The sequence below is a fragment of the Syngnathoides biaculeatus genome, chromosome 8 (assembly GCF_019802595.1).
Source record: "Syngnathoides biaculeatus isolate LvHL_M chromosome 8, ASM1980259v1, whole genome shotgun sequence".
In the NCBI taxonomy this organism is placed as follows: domain Eukaryota; kingdom Metazoa; phylum Chordata; class Actinopteri; order Syngnathiformes; family Syngnathidae; genus Syngnathoides; species Syngnathoides biaculeatus.
The window spans coordinates 28,082,476-28,100,497 of record NC_084647.1 but is presented as its reverse complement, the minus strand read 5'-3'; the positions used below and the strand labels follow the sequence as shown (position 1 = coordinate 28,100,497).

The 18,022-nt window shown below is 42.4% G+C and overlaps 1 protein-coding gene across 1 annotated transcript in view; it reads right to left on the bottom strand.

The window, feature by feature from the left end:
• usp32 (ubiquitin specific peptidase 32) overlaps nt 1–17,355 on the bottom strand; it is a 257,750-nt gene extending 240,395 nt beyond the window's left edge. Inside the window, exons 1-2 of the mRNA XM_061827750.1 lie at nt 17,298–17,355; nt 6,881–7,008 (exon numbers count right to left, since the gene is read on the bottom strand). Of these exons, the coding sequence (XP_061683734.1) occupies nt 6,881–7,008; nt 17,298–17,355 (186 nt within the window). The remainder of the gene's footprint in view (nt 1–6,880; nt 7,009–17,297) is intronic.
• Between the last annotated feature and the right edge of the window lie 667 nt (nt 17,356–18,022).

Below are 18,022 nucleotides of genomic sequence, written 5' to 3'. Positions count from 1 at the left end.
ATTTAAACCCTGCTCCTAAACTTTGAGCTTTACCACCTTTCCACCTGCTATCTTGGATGCACAGTATATCAACCTTTCTCCAAATCATGTCAACCAGCTCCTGAACATTTCCACAATCACAATCATTTCACACAATCTACGTAGATTTCACAATCGCTCTCCAAACTGGATGAGCCACCTGGAACGCCAAGGGAACTACGTCAAGATGCTCTTCATGGACTTTAGTTCAGAACTTTAATACCATCATCCCAGGTAATTTGGTTGACAAACTCTCCCTCCTTGGACATCTCTTTTCATCTCCTGCTGGATTAAAGACTTCCTCACAAACAGTCCACAGTCTGTCAGACTTGGCCCAGACCTCTCTTCCTCAATCACTCTCAGTACCAGGTCCCCCCAACGCTGTGTACTGAGCCCTCTGCTATACTCTCTGTACACATATGACTGCATACCAGCCCATCCCAGCAACTCCATTATCAAGTTTGCTGATGACAACACTGTGATCAGGCTCATCTCACAAGGAGATGAGTCTGCCTACAGATATGAGATTGGTAAATTGTCAAAGTGGTGTTCTGCAAACAACCTTACACTGAACACCACAAAGACGAAGGAAATCTTCCTGGACTTCCAGAAGTGCGGCACCGAGCCGGTCCCACTGTTCATCAATGGAGAGTGTGTGGAGAGGGTCAACTCCTTCAAATTTTTGCGAGTCTACATCACGGACAAACTCACTTGGACCGTCAATACAAATGTGGTGGTGAAAAAGGCCCAGTAGTGACTCCCCTTCCTGAGAGTGCTCAGGAAGAACAACTTGGAAGCTAAGCTGCTGGATGCCTTCTACAGAACCTCCGTGGAGAGCATCCACACTTACTGCATCACAGTGTGTATGCTGGATGCACAGCAGCGGACAGGAAAGTTCTGCCAAGAGTGGTCAACAGTGCCAAGAAGATCATTGACTGCTCTCTGCCCTCCCTAGAGGACAATGCCAACTCCAGTTATCACAGCAGAGAAACTAATATATTAAAGGACTCTTCACATCCTGGTCATCACCCGTTTAACCTGCTGCCCTTTGGCAGGCGGCATACAGCCATCAACTCCTTGATCTCAAACCACTGAACATAACAACAATGTAATGTAATAATTGACCCCTCCGTACAGGGCATTTAACCACGGCTCCTGAAGTGACGTCACGCCACGTGCGGTAACGTCAGACAAACAATGAGCAAAAAGGGCGGCGCAGCAAGAAAAGAATAGAGCGAAAATGTCCGATTTACCGGCTGATTTCTCACTCGCATTCTTAGCTAACAGTGAAATATCGTTGAAAAGCAGACAGCAGGGCTTCAAGTATTTCAGCGAGGGGTATTTCAATTGTATTTACATCCATATCGACGGAGAAACCATTGATATTAGCGCGAGATCTTTCCGGAGTCAGAGGAAAACCGAGAAGCCACATAATATAATATAGTATAACCCAAAGACAAATTCGTCATTGACAGTTTCCTATTTTCGTGTTACCTATCACACTTGTGTGCAGAATCTGTATGTGTATCTGTATAGCGGTTTGTGAACCGCCGTATGAAGGAAAAGAAGGCGAGGCTTGATTTAAGAGTTGTTTCTCTCGTTTTCTTTGTGTCACATCACGCGCTCCCCTCAATAATTATTCTTGAATTAGTGCCGAACCTACGTAAGTCCCGACCGAGTACGACAGTCACTACTTTCGTGTCCTCAAACATCCTTCCTTCAGTCTTGGTGTCTCGGTGGACGTCGAAGGCTTTTAGGACTCGCCAGTCCGGTTTAGCTTAGCTCGGTAGCCGACAACAGAGACACGTTTGTGCAGTCAGATCATCGCAAAATATCGCTCAACACAGATCAAGTGTGTCAATCAATCATTCACACGTTGCTATGATATGCAAGCGAAGAACTGCTAATTCATTTATATGAGACATGTATTAAAAATCAAATATAGGGCATACCTTCGTGCAAACACAGTCCGGTTTACCGAAGCCGCCATCAAAGAGACACGTTTGTGCAGTCAGATCATCGCAAAATATCGCTCAACACAGATCAAGTGTGTCAATCATTCACACGTAGCTATGTTATGCAAGCAAAGAACTGCTAATTCATTTATATGAGACATGTATTGAAAATCAAATATAGGGCATACCTTCGTGCAAACAAAGTCCGGTTTAGCTTAGCTCTGGAGCGCTGAACAGAGACACATTTCTGCAGTCAGATCATCGCAAAATATCGCTCAACACAGATCAAGTGTGTCAATCATTCACACGTAGCTATATTATGCAAGCGAAGAACTGCTAATTCATTTATATGAGACATGTATTGAAAATCAAATATAGGGCTTACCTTCGTGCAAACATATCTGTTCCGGTTGATGGATTCAGTTGATCATCCGGTCTTCCACAAAGTTTGATCCATCGAAGACATTTTTCATACTGGGTCTTTGGTTTTGGAAAGGGTACGAATGGAACTCCACCAACTAGCCTTTCAGGATACCTGTCGTCACTATGATAAAGTCCGTGACTACAACTCTTAACCATATCTATTGTTAAAGAACCCAAATACGCGATAAAACGCTAACAAAAGCTATACTGGACCATGCAACGTTGTCTGAGGGAAGGGGCGTGGTTTATGCAGATCTCTGGCCTCTGATTTCTTCAGTGACACTGTCTTTCATCCGTACATCATGGCCGGCCTCACCACTGTTTTGTAAACTTTGCCCTTCATCCTAGCAGAGACTCTTCTGTCACATAACACACCAGACACCTTCCGGCAACTGTTCCACCCCGCTTGGACTAGTTTCTTCACTTCCTTACCACACGCTCCATTGCTCTGTATTGTTGACCCCAAGTATTTGAAGTCGTCCACCCTTGCTATCTCTTCTCCGTGGAGCTTCACTCTTCCACCTCCCCCTCTCATTCACGCACATATATTGTTTTACTACGGCTAATTTTCAATCATCTCCTTTCCAGTGCGTACCTCCATCTTTTTAACTGTTCCTCCCCCTGTTCCCTGCTTTCACTGCAGATCACAATATCTGTGAACATTATGGTCCAAGGGGAATCCAGTCCAACCTCGTCTGTCAGCCTATCCATTACTACCACAAACAAGAAGAGGCTCACCGCAGAACCCTGATGCAGTCCCACTTCTACCTTAAATTCTTCTGACAGACCAACGGCACATCTCACCGCTGTTCTGCTACCCTCATACATGTCCTGTACTATTCTAACATATTTCTCCGCCATACCAGACTTGCGCATCCAGTACCACAGTTTCTCTCTTGGTACTCTGTCATAGCCATTCTCTCCGTCTACAAAGATACAATGTAGCTCTCTGTACTTTTCCACGAGCATCCTCAAGACATGTAGTGCATCTGTGGTACTCTTTCTCTTCATGAAAACATACTGTTCCTCGCAGATACTTCTGTCCTGAGTCTAGCCTCCACTACTCTTTCTCATAACTTAATTGTGTGGCTCATGATCTTTATGCCTCTGTAGTTTCCACAGTTCTGAACATCGCCTCTGTTCTTAAAAATGGGGACGAGCACAATTTTTCTCCATTCTTCTGGCATCTTCTCTCGCGCTAGTATTCTATTGAATAAGTTGGACAAAAACTCCACAGTCACCTTACCAAATTGCTTCCATACCTCCACTGTTATGTCATCAGGTCCAACTGTCTTTCCATTTTTCATTCTGTTCTGTGCCTTTCTAACTTTTCCCTTACTAATCAAAGCCACTTGCCGGTCATTTACGCTTGCCTCTTCTACTCTACCGTCTCTCCCATTTTCTTCATTCATTGAATTCTCAAAATACTCTTTCCATCTACATAGTACACTCCTGGCTGGCACCAGTCAACATATTTCCATCGCTATCCTTAATCACCTTTACTTGCTGCACATCCTTCCCATCTCTATCCCTCTGTCTGGCCAACCTGTAGAACTCCTTTTCTCCTACTTTCGTATCCAACCTGGAGTAAATGTTGTCATATCCCTCTTGTTTAGCCTTCGCCACCTCTACCTTTGCCCTACGACACGTCAATCAATTCTTTACGCCTCTCCTCAGTCCTTGCCGTATCACACTTTTTCTTCACTAATCGCTTACCTTGGATTACTTCTTGTATTTTGGGGTTCCACCACCAAGTCTCCTTCTCCACTTTCCTACCAGAAGACACCCCAAGTACTCTCCTTAATGCCTCGCTGAATACCTTGGCAGTAGTATTCCAGTCTACTGGGAGCTCTTCATGTCCATCTAGAGCCTGTCTTACCTCTTTCCGGAAGGCCACACAACATTCTTCCTTTATCAACTTCCACTACCTGATTCTCTGCTCTACCTTTGTCTTCTTAGTCTTCCTACCCACTACCAGTCATTCTACACACCGCCATCCTATGTTGTCGAGCTACACTCTCCCCCACCACAACCTTACAGTTAGTAACATCCTTCAGATTACACTGTCTACACAAAATATAATCCACTTGCATGTTTCTCCCTCCGGTCTTGTAGGTGACTATGTTCCACTCTCTTCTGTAAATTAGTGTTCACCACCGCCAATTCCATACTCTTTGCGAAGTCCACCACCATCTGCCCCTCAAAGTTCCTTTGCTGAATGCCGTACTTACCCATCACTTCTTCATCGCCCGTTTCCTTCGCCAACATGTACATTGAAATCTGCACCAATCACAACTCTCTCTCTATCTGGGATGCTCAGGACAACTTCATCTAGTTCCTTCCAGAATTTCTCGTTCAACTCGAGGTCACATCCTACCTGTGGGGCATAGCCGCTAATCACATTATACACAATCCCCTCAACTTCAAATTTCAGCCTCATCACTCGATTTGATACTCTTTTCACCTCCAAGACATTCTTAGCAGCTCTTCTTTTAAAATGACCCCTACTCCATTTCTCTTCCCATCTACTGCATGATAAAATAATTTAAATCCTGCACCTAAACTTCTAGCCTTACTCCCTTTCCACTTGCTCTCTTTGATGCACAATATATCAACCTTTCTCCTTATCATCATGTCAACTAGCTCCTGAGCTTTTCCAGTCATAGTCCTAACATTCAAAGTCCCTACACACAGCTGTAGGGTTTGTGCATTCCTCTTCTTCTTCTGACTAAGCCACTTTCCTCCTCTTTTTTGTCTTCGACCTACATTTTCTGAATTTCTACCTATGCCTTGTAGATTAATGAGTGTAGGAAGCCCGGGCCCCGACCTAACTGTTCTAGAATTCGTATGATGAATGCTCGTATATGTTTGGCACAGTTTTACGCCGGATGCCCTTTCTGACGCAACCCACTCTGCATTTATCCGGGCTTGGGACCGGCAGACAGGTAGCACAATAATTGCATTGCATCATGAACAGTGATCCTGTCTAGCGCCACAGCACATCATCCTCTGTGCTATCCATTGCATTTCTGAGGAAACATTTTTTGAATCCCAAGAGTCCTGGTTCCCTTTATTCTCATTATTGTCAGTGCTTTGAGGCGACGCTCCACATAGCGCAGCCTCTTGCCCTCCATTCAGCTATTGTAGCAGCTCTTCATACCATCGGGTTGCTATCAAAACAACGAAAGCTCAAACTACATAAAAATGAGCCTAATGAGCACATAAAAAAAACCTTGCATTTTAATTGTGCTCGCCCTCCTGTTTTCCGTTTTTTTAATGTGCCCATCGCTCGTTTCTACGTAGCTGGATCTCTCTTTCAATTGTCGCGCTGTTACCCAGTTCTTCGGCAGGAGTGATGACACATTTTTTTTAAAAGCAGCTGCATAACTAGCCCATGTAGTTGAAATTTTTTGTCTTAGTTTAAGTTAACTCAAACTCACGGGGAGCCATTTCTGATCTTTGGTACAGTAGCAACAAATATGCTCTGTTAACAATGGTAAAATGGTCAATTCCCGTGAGCAGGTTCAGGACCTCAGGTTGGTGGCGCACATTACCGTAATACATATAAACGTGTAACATAAGACATCTAATATCATGTTGAAATGGAAATGTATACCATTTTTTATTTTCTATATGTCCCCGTATACGACTACATAATGTGATTTTCTACCAGGGGTCGGCAACCCGCGGCTCTTTCATCCTTATGTTGCAATTCTCTGTGGCTTTGGAAAATAAATAAGGTGTAAAAAAAAGCTTGTGGTTTCGATTTCCTGACAGGCACACTTGCAAAACAATACAAAGCTCACATCTTCATTTCAGAAGTGCTTGCGGCTCCCAGTGTTGTCTTTTCCGTGGAAACCGGGTCGGAATGGCTCCTTAAGGGTTAAAGGTTTCCGACCCCTGATCTATACCCTGTGAAAGAGTGATTCAGGCAGGGGAATTGGTGAATAAGACGATCCATCCATCGGTTAGCCATTCAATATTAATAATATTTGAGCCATAAGGGGCGAGAGAGTGATAAACCATACCTATCCCAGCTATTTTCGACAGCTGGCGGGGTATAACCTGAACTGGTTGCCAGCCAAATGCAGGACACATAGAAACAAAGGGTTAGGGTTAGGGTTAGGGTAACCCTAACCCTAACCCAATTAATTAATGTTTTTGGGATGTGGGAGGAAACGGGAGTGCCTGGAGAAAACCTAAATAGGCACAGGGAGAGTAGGCAAATTCCACACAGATGGGTCTGAGATTTGAACCCCAGTCCTCAGAACTATGAGGTAGATGCTCCTGAGTATATACATATCCATACATCAACACATATATTTTAGATACTGTGAATATGAGACCTGCAAATATTTGCTTTAAAAATCTATGGTTTTACAACAAAGATGTTGATCCATAACACTTCCATTTCGAAATTGATGTCAAACAAGAGAATCACAACTAAAAAAATATTTTACTCAGTCACAGAAAAGACTTCTTACTTCTGCAACATTTGGTGGAACTCCATTTCCCAACACCTCATTATTGAAGCACTGTGGAGACATGTAAAAGGAGAGGCCGCTGGTTCTATTGAAGGCATCCTTAAGTCGTTTCAATTCTAAATCTGTAACTATTGAGAGACAGAGAGAACAATTGTCAGGAACTAATAAGTGAAGAGCAATTTAGAATAGTTTATAGGGTATGGGTTAAAAAATAATTTTAAAAGAATAGTTCACAGAAAAAAAGCAGACTAAACAAAATTACAGCTATAACAAGAAGAAAGTCATCATTTCAATGTTAATGTCGTTGAGACAGACAACCTGCATTTCTACTACCCATAAATGATCTAGTCATCATGGAATTTAACGATTAATATCCATAAATGAAACATCTTAATAAATGTCACTAGAATATGCACAAATCTGACTTAAAATAAACCTTATTTTTCATGTCTGTTCTTCTCATTTCTCCAAATGTTGTACACTTTGTCCCGGTTGATGGCTCCGTCTGCTTCTTGCTTTGACTTTATGCGCATCAGGTGCTCCAAATGTGTCACACAAATTCAAAGACAGTTTTTGCTTCGCCAGCTTTCTGGTATACTTGTATACTTTGCCATGAGATCATGGATTTGTTGAATTGATGCATTCATTTTAAAGGTAAGTAAAATATTGACAGAACTTTAACTTGCTCAGGGTCAGATTTTTTTTTTTTCATGTGACAGCTCGTTCTTTTTCTCCTGTTCGTTTGCGCTTGAGTCTTCGTATAATTCCAACAGCATTCAAATGACTTTTCTCCAGAATGTGTCGCTTGAGGTAGTCCAGCTTCCATTTAGTCCATATTTTTCCATCGGAAAACTCGTTCACAACTTTAGAGTAGTTACAGAGCAGACTTTTCTCACTCATAAAGAAAAGATCTCCCCCAGTTTCACCGCTGGTTCTGGTGCCATGTGAACGTGTCGACACCTTTACTCCTTGAACAATGTGTTCGTTGTGGACAATTTGTGATAATCACAGAAGTCCAATAACAGAACACCATTTGGGTTCTGATAGGAGGGGCGCGGGGGTGTTCTTACCAATCATACCCTTCCATGTAACACTGTCATTGCCCATGTGAAAACTGAAGTGCCCCAACAGAATGATGGCGGCTCCGGCAGGAGCGCTCTCTAGCAACCCCCACTCAGGCTTCTTCCTTGCAAGAGAGGTGACGTTCCTCGTCCCTAGAGCCAGCTTCTGTAATTGGGGTTCGGATCACCAACGTCTCTGCCTTCAGCTGGCGCCCAGTTCCCCTATAGCCCCTTCCACAGGTGGTGATCCTGTTACCCTTGAGGGTGTTTGGGGCTGTGCCCAGCCAAGCCCCATAGGTGCAGGCTCGGCAATCAGACACTCTACTTCAAGCCCCACCTTCAAGCTTGGCTCCAGAGGGGGGCACCAGTTATCCGCCTCGGGAGAAGCAAAAACATTTTCCTAAATGTGTAATCCTCATTGAGGTTTTTTGAGCTGTACCTTGTCTAGTCCCTCACCTTGGACCTGTTAGCCTTGGGTGATGTTGCCAGGGGGAAAAAAGCTCCTGACAATTTTGCTCCAAGGTTCATTGGGACATAAACCCCTGGACCACAATAAGGCGACAGTTCAAAGAGGGGGAAAATAAATGATTTAAAGTTAAATATTTGGATGTGAAGCACGAGTCTGTGGAGAAACAGAGGTGTATTAAAACAAAACACAGTATTCCTCTCCCCACCCGAATGGAGAATGTACTGTATAAAGACTCGGTAAGTACAAAAAAACTAAGTGTTGTAAAGCCACATGGTACTTGCCACCTCACTTGCTATATCTGGTGTTGAAGAGTTTTTGATTATAGTACATTGTCAAAATGTTCAGCAAGACAAGAACACCAGCTTTAAAGTGCTATATCTTATTTCAAGAATTTGATCAAGATCTACTGGCAGATCTTTTCGCTCTTGTTTTAAGGACAGAATGTCTTGTTTTAAGTGAAAATATCTGCTAATGGAATTACAATAAATTGTCTTGGTACAGTTTTTAAAATATGAGCTTATGAAAAAAGTAACCATCTTAAAAAAGGTACAGTAAGACATTTTCACTGAAAATTAGATACATTCACAAAGAAAAAAAAATGTGCATTTTTTTCTAGTTCATTACTTGTCTCTGTTCTTGAATGATGCCAGTGTTTTGTTTCGTGAGCATTATTTTATTTGTCATATTTGGGAATTGCTGAGTTCACATTGTTTGTGACAAAAGTAAAAAATAAAAATATATGTTGACCGGTTTTCTTCATCTCTATGTTGTTACATCAGTGTTTCAGAGTCTGCAACAGGTCTGAGTCTGAACATTATTTCATTATTTGACTTTTTTTGAACCTGTGATCAATTCAGCATCCGTTTTTCCTAAAGACAGTTGCTCCCTGCCCCCAGAAAATTACATCATGTGATTCTTCCAATCACCTGTAGCTATTCTATTCGAGCTTCTCAGTTTGGAAAGTCTCACACAGAAGCCATTGTTTGTTTTTGAATATTTGTGATGAAAGTAAGTCAGGCATTGTGTCCTCCAACTTCTTTGTACTCCTCTCCAATGAATAATACATTTTGTCCAAATCACTTATTTACCCAGAGACGGGTAAGAATGCAACCATGGATTTGATATTGTTGTTGCAATTAGCACTGGTTGACGATGGTTCTCACGAAAAAATAATATGCAGCTATTTTGTTGAGAATTTTCAGTGGAAAAGATATTTTCTGCGCCTGTTATCAAGAAGTCATATTATGGTAATGTCATCTTTACAGTGCTTGCTACTCTCAAACACTATGGGTCAGACATCCTAATATGTGTCTTGTAAGCTCGTTCTGTCAAACAGCATGTAATTGATTGAGCTGGTAAGATATTGATTTGTAACATCACAACTGGCCTATGTGTCCATGAGGAGTTAACAATACCTCCTCACAGTTTTTGGACCCACAGTCTCAGCGTTATTACTTTGAAAGTGCTCCATTTTGTTCCCAACAACAAGAGTCAAGACATGCTATCATGATGTTAAAGAGCAAAAACAGATACAATTATTTTATTCAATGTTAAGCAAAAACTCTTGACTTTTTGCACAACTGTGACTCATATAAGGAATAGTTTGCTGGCTCGCATCATAAGAGATGAAGAATCTCTCAGATCCACTGACTGATGATGACCTACTTGGCATGACAAAAGTCTGGAAGTGAGGAAGAAGACAAAGAAAGTGAAAAGCCTGGCCTTACCCTGGAGAACGTGCAACAATTGTGTAACATGGCGAAGGCAATGCAACAATTTGCACGAGACATTGGCAATATGGTACGAGCTGTACGGTTTAGCAATCGTGCTGATGGGGTTATGTCCTTGTACATGGGAATTTTGAAGCAGAATAAAAAAGAAAACTCCCCATCACCATGTCTATCTCAAAGATAAAAACCACAGTTACACCGTCAGCACCAACAGCAGAAGATTATCTGTGTGAGTAATGTTTATTACATACGTACTGCAATAAAAGTTACTTTACAACATAAGGTTTTATAAATAAAAGTTTAACCACACACGTGTACTGTTGAAACTATGTCTCAAATATGTAATGTATAAATACATACCGTAGACATATTTTAAACATGTTGGTCCACACATACATAAACACACACGCGCGCACAACCACACAAAAACAACCTCTCCATCTTAAAGGTAAAAAACTCAGCTACATAGGCAGCGTCTTGAGCAGAAGAGTCTCTGAGTGATTAATGGTAATCATAATTTATATTTATATTATAAATTTATAATACTGAATAAATTATATTTAAAAGGTTTTATAATTAAAGATTGAACTACATCCCTCTTTTTGTCTCAAACATTCGAAGTACAAATACTGTTTACATATTTGAAACGTTCTGGTAGCCACATAATCCTACATAAAAATTCCTACAAGGGGAGGAAATCCTACTTAGCGGTTTTTCACTATTTGTCGGTGGTTCTGGTCGCAATTAACTGTGAAAAACAAGAGATAACTGTACCCAAGTACATACAGTAAATGAACATGTAATTTGAAAAGACAAAATACTCCATCTTGTGATCATATATCATTTTTTAAAATTAGCGGATCAGTCTCAAAATCCTAATTGTGAAAAGCCTGATGAAACGCTTCCACACTTTTGCAATTTCTGTCTTTTGGTCCAGCATTTTTTCGTCTGGATTGAGCTTCGCCCTTTCCTTGCTCCTACCAACCTTAGACTTAACAGGCTTGCTGATATAAGTGTGTCGAGTCACCTCCCGGGTATAATTCAGTTTTGGTGTTTAATTTGAATTATGAAGGGCAATATGAATTCTGACACACAAATTGTAATGCAAGTCTGCTTACAGTGAAGTAAATAAGTATTTGAACACCATACTATATTGCAAGTTCTCCCACTTAGAAATCATGGAGGGGTCTGAAATTTTCATCGTAGGTACATGTCCACTATGAGAGAGAAAATCTTAAAAGAAAAATCCAGAAATCACAATGTATGATTTTTTTAATGATTTATTTGTGTGATACAGCTGCAAATAAGTATTTGAACACGTGAGAAAAACAATGTTTATATGTAGTACAGTAGCCTTTGTTTGCAATTACAGAGGTCAAACGTTTCATGTAGTTGTTCACCACACACTGGAGGAAGGATTTTGGCCAACACAGTTCTTCTCCACATCAGACAGGTTTCCAGGGTGTCGCTGAGAAACACTGAGTTTCAGCTCCCTCCAAAGATTTTCTACTGGGTTTAGGTCTGGAGACTGGCGAGGCCACGCCAGAACCTTGGTATGCTTCTTACTGTGCCACTCCTTGGTTTTCCTGGCTGTGTGTTTCGGGTCATTGACATGTTGAAAGACCCAGCTACGACCCTTCTTCAATGCTCTGACTGAGGGAAAGAGGTTGTTCCCCAAAATCTCACAATACATGGCCACGGTCATCCTCTCCTTAATACTGTGCAGTATTCCTGTCCCATCTGCAAAAAAAAAAACACCCCCAAAACATGATACCACCACCCCCATGCTTCACAGTAGGGATTGTGTTCTTGAGATGGAACTCATCATTCGTCTTCCTCCAAACACGGTTAGTGGAATTATGACCAAAAAGTTCCATTTTGTTCTCATCTGACAACAAAACCTTCTCCCATGACTCCTCTGTATCATCAAAATGGTCATTGTCAAACTTAAGACGGGCCTTGACATGTGCTGGTTTAACCAGGGGAACCTTCCGTGCCATGCGTGATTTCAAACCATGACGTGTTAGTGTATTACCAACAGTCACCTTGGAAACGGTGGTCCCAGCTTTTTTCAGGTCACTGACCAAGTCCTGTTGTGTAGTCCTGGGCTGATTCCTCACCTTTTTCAGGATCATTGAGACCCCACAAGGTGATAGTTTGCATGGGGCTCGACTCCGATTAAGATTGAGCGTCAAGCTTCTTCCATTTTTCTAATGATTGCTTCAACAGTGGACCTTTTTAACCAAGCTGCTTGGCAATTTCTCCGTAGCCCTTTCCAGCTGTGTGGAGTTGTACAAAATTGTCTTTGCGTCTTTGGACAACTCTTTGGTCATGGCCACATTACAAGTTTGAGTCTGACTGATTGTATGGGTGTTTTTAAGCAGCTAACGACCTCACAGAGATGCATCTGACTCAGGATAATACATGGAGGGGAGGTGGACTTTTAAAGGCGGACGAACAGGTCTTTGAGGGTCACAGTTCTAGCTGATGGACAGGTGTTCAAGTACTTATTTGCAGCTGTATCACACAAATCATGAAAAAAAAAAAATCATACATTGTGATTTCTGGGTTTTTTCTTTTTAGAATCTCTCTCTCACAGTGGACATGCACCTAATGTAGCCCTGTGGGGGCACAAACCAATGCAATCCGTAGGCCCGTCCCAAGCCCGAATAAATGCAGAGGGTTGCGTCAGGAAGAGCATCCGGCGTAAAAACTGTGCCAAGCAAACATGAGCGTTCATATAAACAATCCCATACCGAATCGGTCGTGGCCCGGGTTAACAACACCCACCCCCGGCACTGCTAACCTGCAGGGCGTCGGTGGAAATTCAGCTACTGTGGGTTGAAGACAAAGAAGGGGAGGAAACCGGATCCGTCGTCAGAAGGAAAAGAGGAATGCACAGAGCCTACAACTGAATGTAGGGACTTTGAATGTTGGGACTATGACAGGAAAAGCTCAGGAGTTGGTTGACATGATGATTAGGAGAAAACTTGATATACTGTACATCCAATAGAGCAGGTGAAAAGGTAGTAAGGCTAGAAGTTTAGGAGTAAGGTTTAAATTATTCTATAGAAATGGAGTAGGGGTTATTTTAAAGGAAGAGCTAGCTAAGAATGTCTTGGAGGTAAAAAGAGTATCAGATCGAGTGATGAGACTAAAATTTGAAATTGAGGGTGTTATGTATAATGTGGTTAGCGGCTATGCCCAACAGGTAGGATGTGACCTCGAGTTGAACGATAAATTCTGGAAGGAACTACATGAAATAGTTCTGAGAATCCCAGACAGCGAGAGAGTTGTGATTGGTGCAGATTGTAATGGACATATTGGTAAAAGAAACAGGGGCGATGAAGAAGTGATGGGTAAGTACAGCATCCAGGAAAGGAACTTTGAGGGACAGAGGGTGGTGGACTTTGCAAAAAGGATGGAGATGGCTGTAGTGAACACTTATTTCCAGAAGAGGGAGGAACATATAGTGACCTACAAGAGCGGAGGTAGAAGCACGCAGCTGGATTAAATTTTGTGCAGACGATGTAATATGAAGGAGATTACTGACTGTAAAGTAGTGGTAGGGGAGAGTGTAGCTCGACAGCATAGGATGGTGGTGTGTAGGATGACTCTGGTGGTGGGTAGGAAGATTAAGAAGACAAAGGTAGAGCAGAGAACCATGTGGTGGAAGAGAAAGGAAGAATGGTGTGCGGCCTTTCGGAAAAAGGTGAGACAGGTTCTCGATGGACAGCAGAAGCTCCCGGAAGACTGGACTACGACAGTCAAGGTAATCAGAGAGACAGGCAGGAAAGTACTTGGTGTATCCTCTGGTAGGAAAGGGGAGAAGGAGACTTGGTGGTGGAACCCCAAAATACAGGGAGTAATACAAGGAAAGAGATTAGCAAAGAAGAAGTGGGACACTGAGAGGACTGAGGATTGGCGAAAGGAGTACATCGAGATGTGACGTAGGGCAAAGGTAGACGTGGCAAAGGTTAAACAAGAGGCATATGAAGACGTACACTAGGTTTGACATGAAAGAAGGAGAAAAGGATCTCTACAGGTTGGCCAGACAGAGGGATAGAGATGGGAAGAATGTCCAGCAGGTAAGGGTGATTAAGGATAGAGATGGAAATGTGTTGACTGGTGCCAGTAGTGTGCTAAATAGATGGAAAGAATACTTTTGAGAAGTTGATGAATGAAGAAAATGAGAGAGAAGGAAGAGTTGTTGAGGCAAGTGTGAAGGACCAAGAAGTGGCAATGATTAGTAAGGGGGAAGTCAGAAAGGCACTACAAAGGATGAAAAATGGAAAGGCAGTTGGTCCTGATGACATACCGGTAGAGGTATGGAAGCAATTTGGAGAGATGGCTGCGGAGTTTTTGACCAACTTATTCAACAGAATACTAGCGGGTGAAAAGATGCCTGAAGAATGGAGGAAAAGTGTTCTAGTTCCCATTTTTAAGAACAAAAGCGATGCTCAGAGTTGTGGGAATTATAGAGGAATAAGGTTGATGAGCCACACAATAAAGTTATGGGAAAGAGTAGTAGAGGGTAGACTCAGGACAGAAGTAAGTATCTGCGAGCAACAGTATGGTTTCATGCCTAGAAAGAGTACCACAGATGCATTATTTGCCTTGAGGATGCTAGTGGAAAAGTACATCGAAGGTCTGAAGGAGCTACATTGTCTTTGTGGATCTTGACAAAGCTTTTGACAGAGTACCAAGAGAGGAACTGTGGTACTGCATGTGTAAGACTGGTGTGGCAGAAAAGTATGTTAAAATAATACAGGTGAGGTACTATGGTGAGGTGTGTCTTAGGTGTGACAGAAGAATTTAAGCTGGAGGTGGGACTGCATCAGGGATCAGCTCTGAGCCACTTCCTGTTTGCAGTGGTAATGGATAGGCTGACAGATGAGGTTAGACTGGAATCCCCTTGGACCATGATGTTCGCAGATGATATTGTGATATGCAGTCAAAGCAGGGAGCATGCAGAGGAACAATTAGAAAGACGGAGACATGCACTGGAAAGGAGAGGGATGAAGATTAGCCGAAGTAAAACAGAATATATGTGTGTGAATGAGAAAGGTGGAGGGGGAAGAGTGAGGCTACAGGGGAAGATATAGCAAAGGTGGAGGACTTCAAATATTTAGGGTCAACAATCCAGAGCAATGGTGAGTGTGGTAAGGAAGTGAAGAAATGGGTCCAAGCAGGTTGGAACAGGTGGCGGAAGGTGTCTGGTGTGTTATGTGACAGAAGAGTCTCTGCTCGGATGAAGGGCAAAGTTTACAAAACAGTGGTGAGGCCGGCCATGATGTACGGATTCGAGACGGCGGCACTGAAGAAACAACAGGAAGCAGAACTGGAGGTAGCAGAAATGAAGATGTTGAGGTTCTCGCTCGCCGTGAGCAGGTTGGATAGGTAATTAGAAATGACCTCATTCGAGGGACAGCCAAAGTTGGATGTTTTGGAGACAAGGTGAGAGAGAGCAGACTACTATGATTTGCACATGTTCAGAGGCGAGAGAGTGAGTATATTGGTGGAAGGGTGCTGAGGCTGGAGCTGCCAGGCAAAAGAGCGAGAGGAAGACTAAAGAGAAGGTTTATGGATGTGGTGAGGGAAGACATGAGGGGAGTTGGGGTTAGAGAGGATGATGCAGGAGATAGCCTCAGATGGAAAAACATGACACGCTGTGGCAACCCCTCACGGGACAAGCCGAAAGGAAAAGAAGACAGTGGACATGCACCTACGATGAAAATTTCAGACTCCTCCGTGATTTCTAAGTGGGAGAACTTGCAATATAGCAGCGTGTTCAAATACTTATTTTGTTCACTGTATTTCCAGTCTTGCCATAACATTACAGTTCACAAGCATTTCCTTGGCTTTTCCCATTACTGCATAACTTGCGACTTCATTCTTCAATTGTTTTTGTTTTACAGGAGCTCTCACGCTGCCATAATCAGGAGGATGTCAACTCTAAGTAAGCATTTTTTTTCTTTTTATTTGGAGTATTCTTTGCTATCTGTCAAACTGCATACATGCACTGGAGAAAAATGAACTAAAAATACTTTTAAAAATCTTTGCAGGTGAGGTATGGTTGTAATATTTTAGTACGAGTACACCATAAAACCCCACTGAGTCAAATTATTTTGCCTCCCAGATTGCAGGACCTGCAACGTGACAATTAAGCAGACTTACATCACGATGACAATGGTAAAATGATCTGCTGTGCAGCTGATTGCAACGTACAGTACACTACTTGTAAATGACAATTAACCCCTTTTCCGAAAAATGTCATTTTAACATTCTAAATCATGTTCAGCCAATGTACATGTTCAAATTAAGCAAATTTAAAGGACCCTTTTCAGTGCATGTGCTTGAGTCATAGGAAATAATGGTGAAGGCAATTGGAAGCATAAATGATCACCTTGATGAACTCATACAATCCTCTACATGTGAAGTCACAGCGACTTTGGAGTCATTCACACTGAAGAACTTTGTGTCACATATTACCTTTTAAATCGATAAGAGTTGGAGTGTATTTGGGAGGAACATTTGGTTATGTATAGTTCAAATTATACATAAACTGTACGCATCCTTTCAACATTACTTACGCATTCGTTAACTGTCGTGTCAATGCTGGTGACATTTGCTTTAAAATACAGACAGCAAAATGTCTGTTTTTATGAGATTTTTTTTATTTTAAATCGGCTGAACATACGTTCCGAGGATGAAGTTAAAAGTGAGTGGCTGCAAAAATAAGGCTCTCGTAATTGCCTAAATAAAAATGAAAAAAATCTACACAAAAATGTCATCTGAAAGGACATTAGTGATTGAAGTCAACCAACCAACCAACCAACCAACCAACCATTTCTTTTCTGAGCCTTTTATCCCCACGAAGGTGGCGGGAGTGTTGGAGCCTATCCCAGCTGTCAAAGGCATGAGGCGGGGTGAAAGTGCAAACTCCACACAGCCGGTCCGGGATTGAATCGCTTTCCATCTGATCCACCTTGCCGCGATTTAAGTCATTTAAGATATAAGTCGCCTATTCACTGTAAAACGGGGGAAACTACATGTTCTGGATAGCCAATTTTAGCGAAAATATAACCCTCGCACTATCAGAACATATTCAATAATGGTTATCAGAGCTCATGAAAATTTGCCTTTAGCTGGTTTACCTCTCTTGACTGCCTCGTCATACGATAGGAACCCAATCCTCGACTCTTTGGCACCCATTCTCTCCTCATTTTCGGGAGATTAAGCACGAATATGTGAAGTGTTAGATTATTTCTTCATTCATAAATGTCTAAACAATATTTTTCTGGGTGGTTAAGGCATCGCTAGGAGTCTTCTTCGTCTTCGTTAATGAGAATGGTGGGTGGCAACCAGCATTTAGGTACATTACCGCTTCTTACCGGGCTGGAGTGGCCTCTCGCCTGCGACATGACGTCACAATCGAGTGATTTTCGGCTGCTCGCCATATTGGAAAACCAAGCGATTGCTTGGAGGGTCGCATGCACAATGATTATAGGCCTCGTGTCGCCAATACTATCGTCAACCTCTGCCCGAAATGCGGACAGGGCCCTCACGACACGAAGCACATCTTCAACTGTGCAGCGGGTCCCATTACGTTGACCGTAATGGACCTGTGGAAACGCCCGAATGAAGTGGTTGCCTTCCTGAAACTAGAAGTCGACTGAACAGTGCAATTGCCTGGCTACAACAACAACAACAAACAAGTGTACAGGCGGCCGTATCTCCACGCACCAGTGACCCCATTCTTATTTTTTCCAACTTGCACAAGTCAACCAGCCTGCAGATATGGCTAACTTCTATGCTGTGGTTGGCTGCTCCAACAGAGCTGGCAGCATTGTCCAGAGCAGATGTGAACACAGCTCATCTG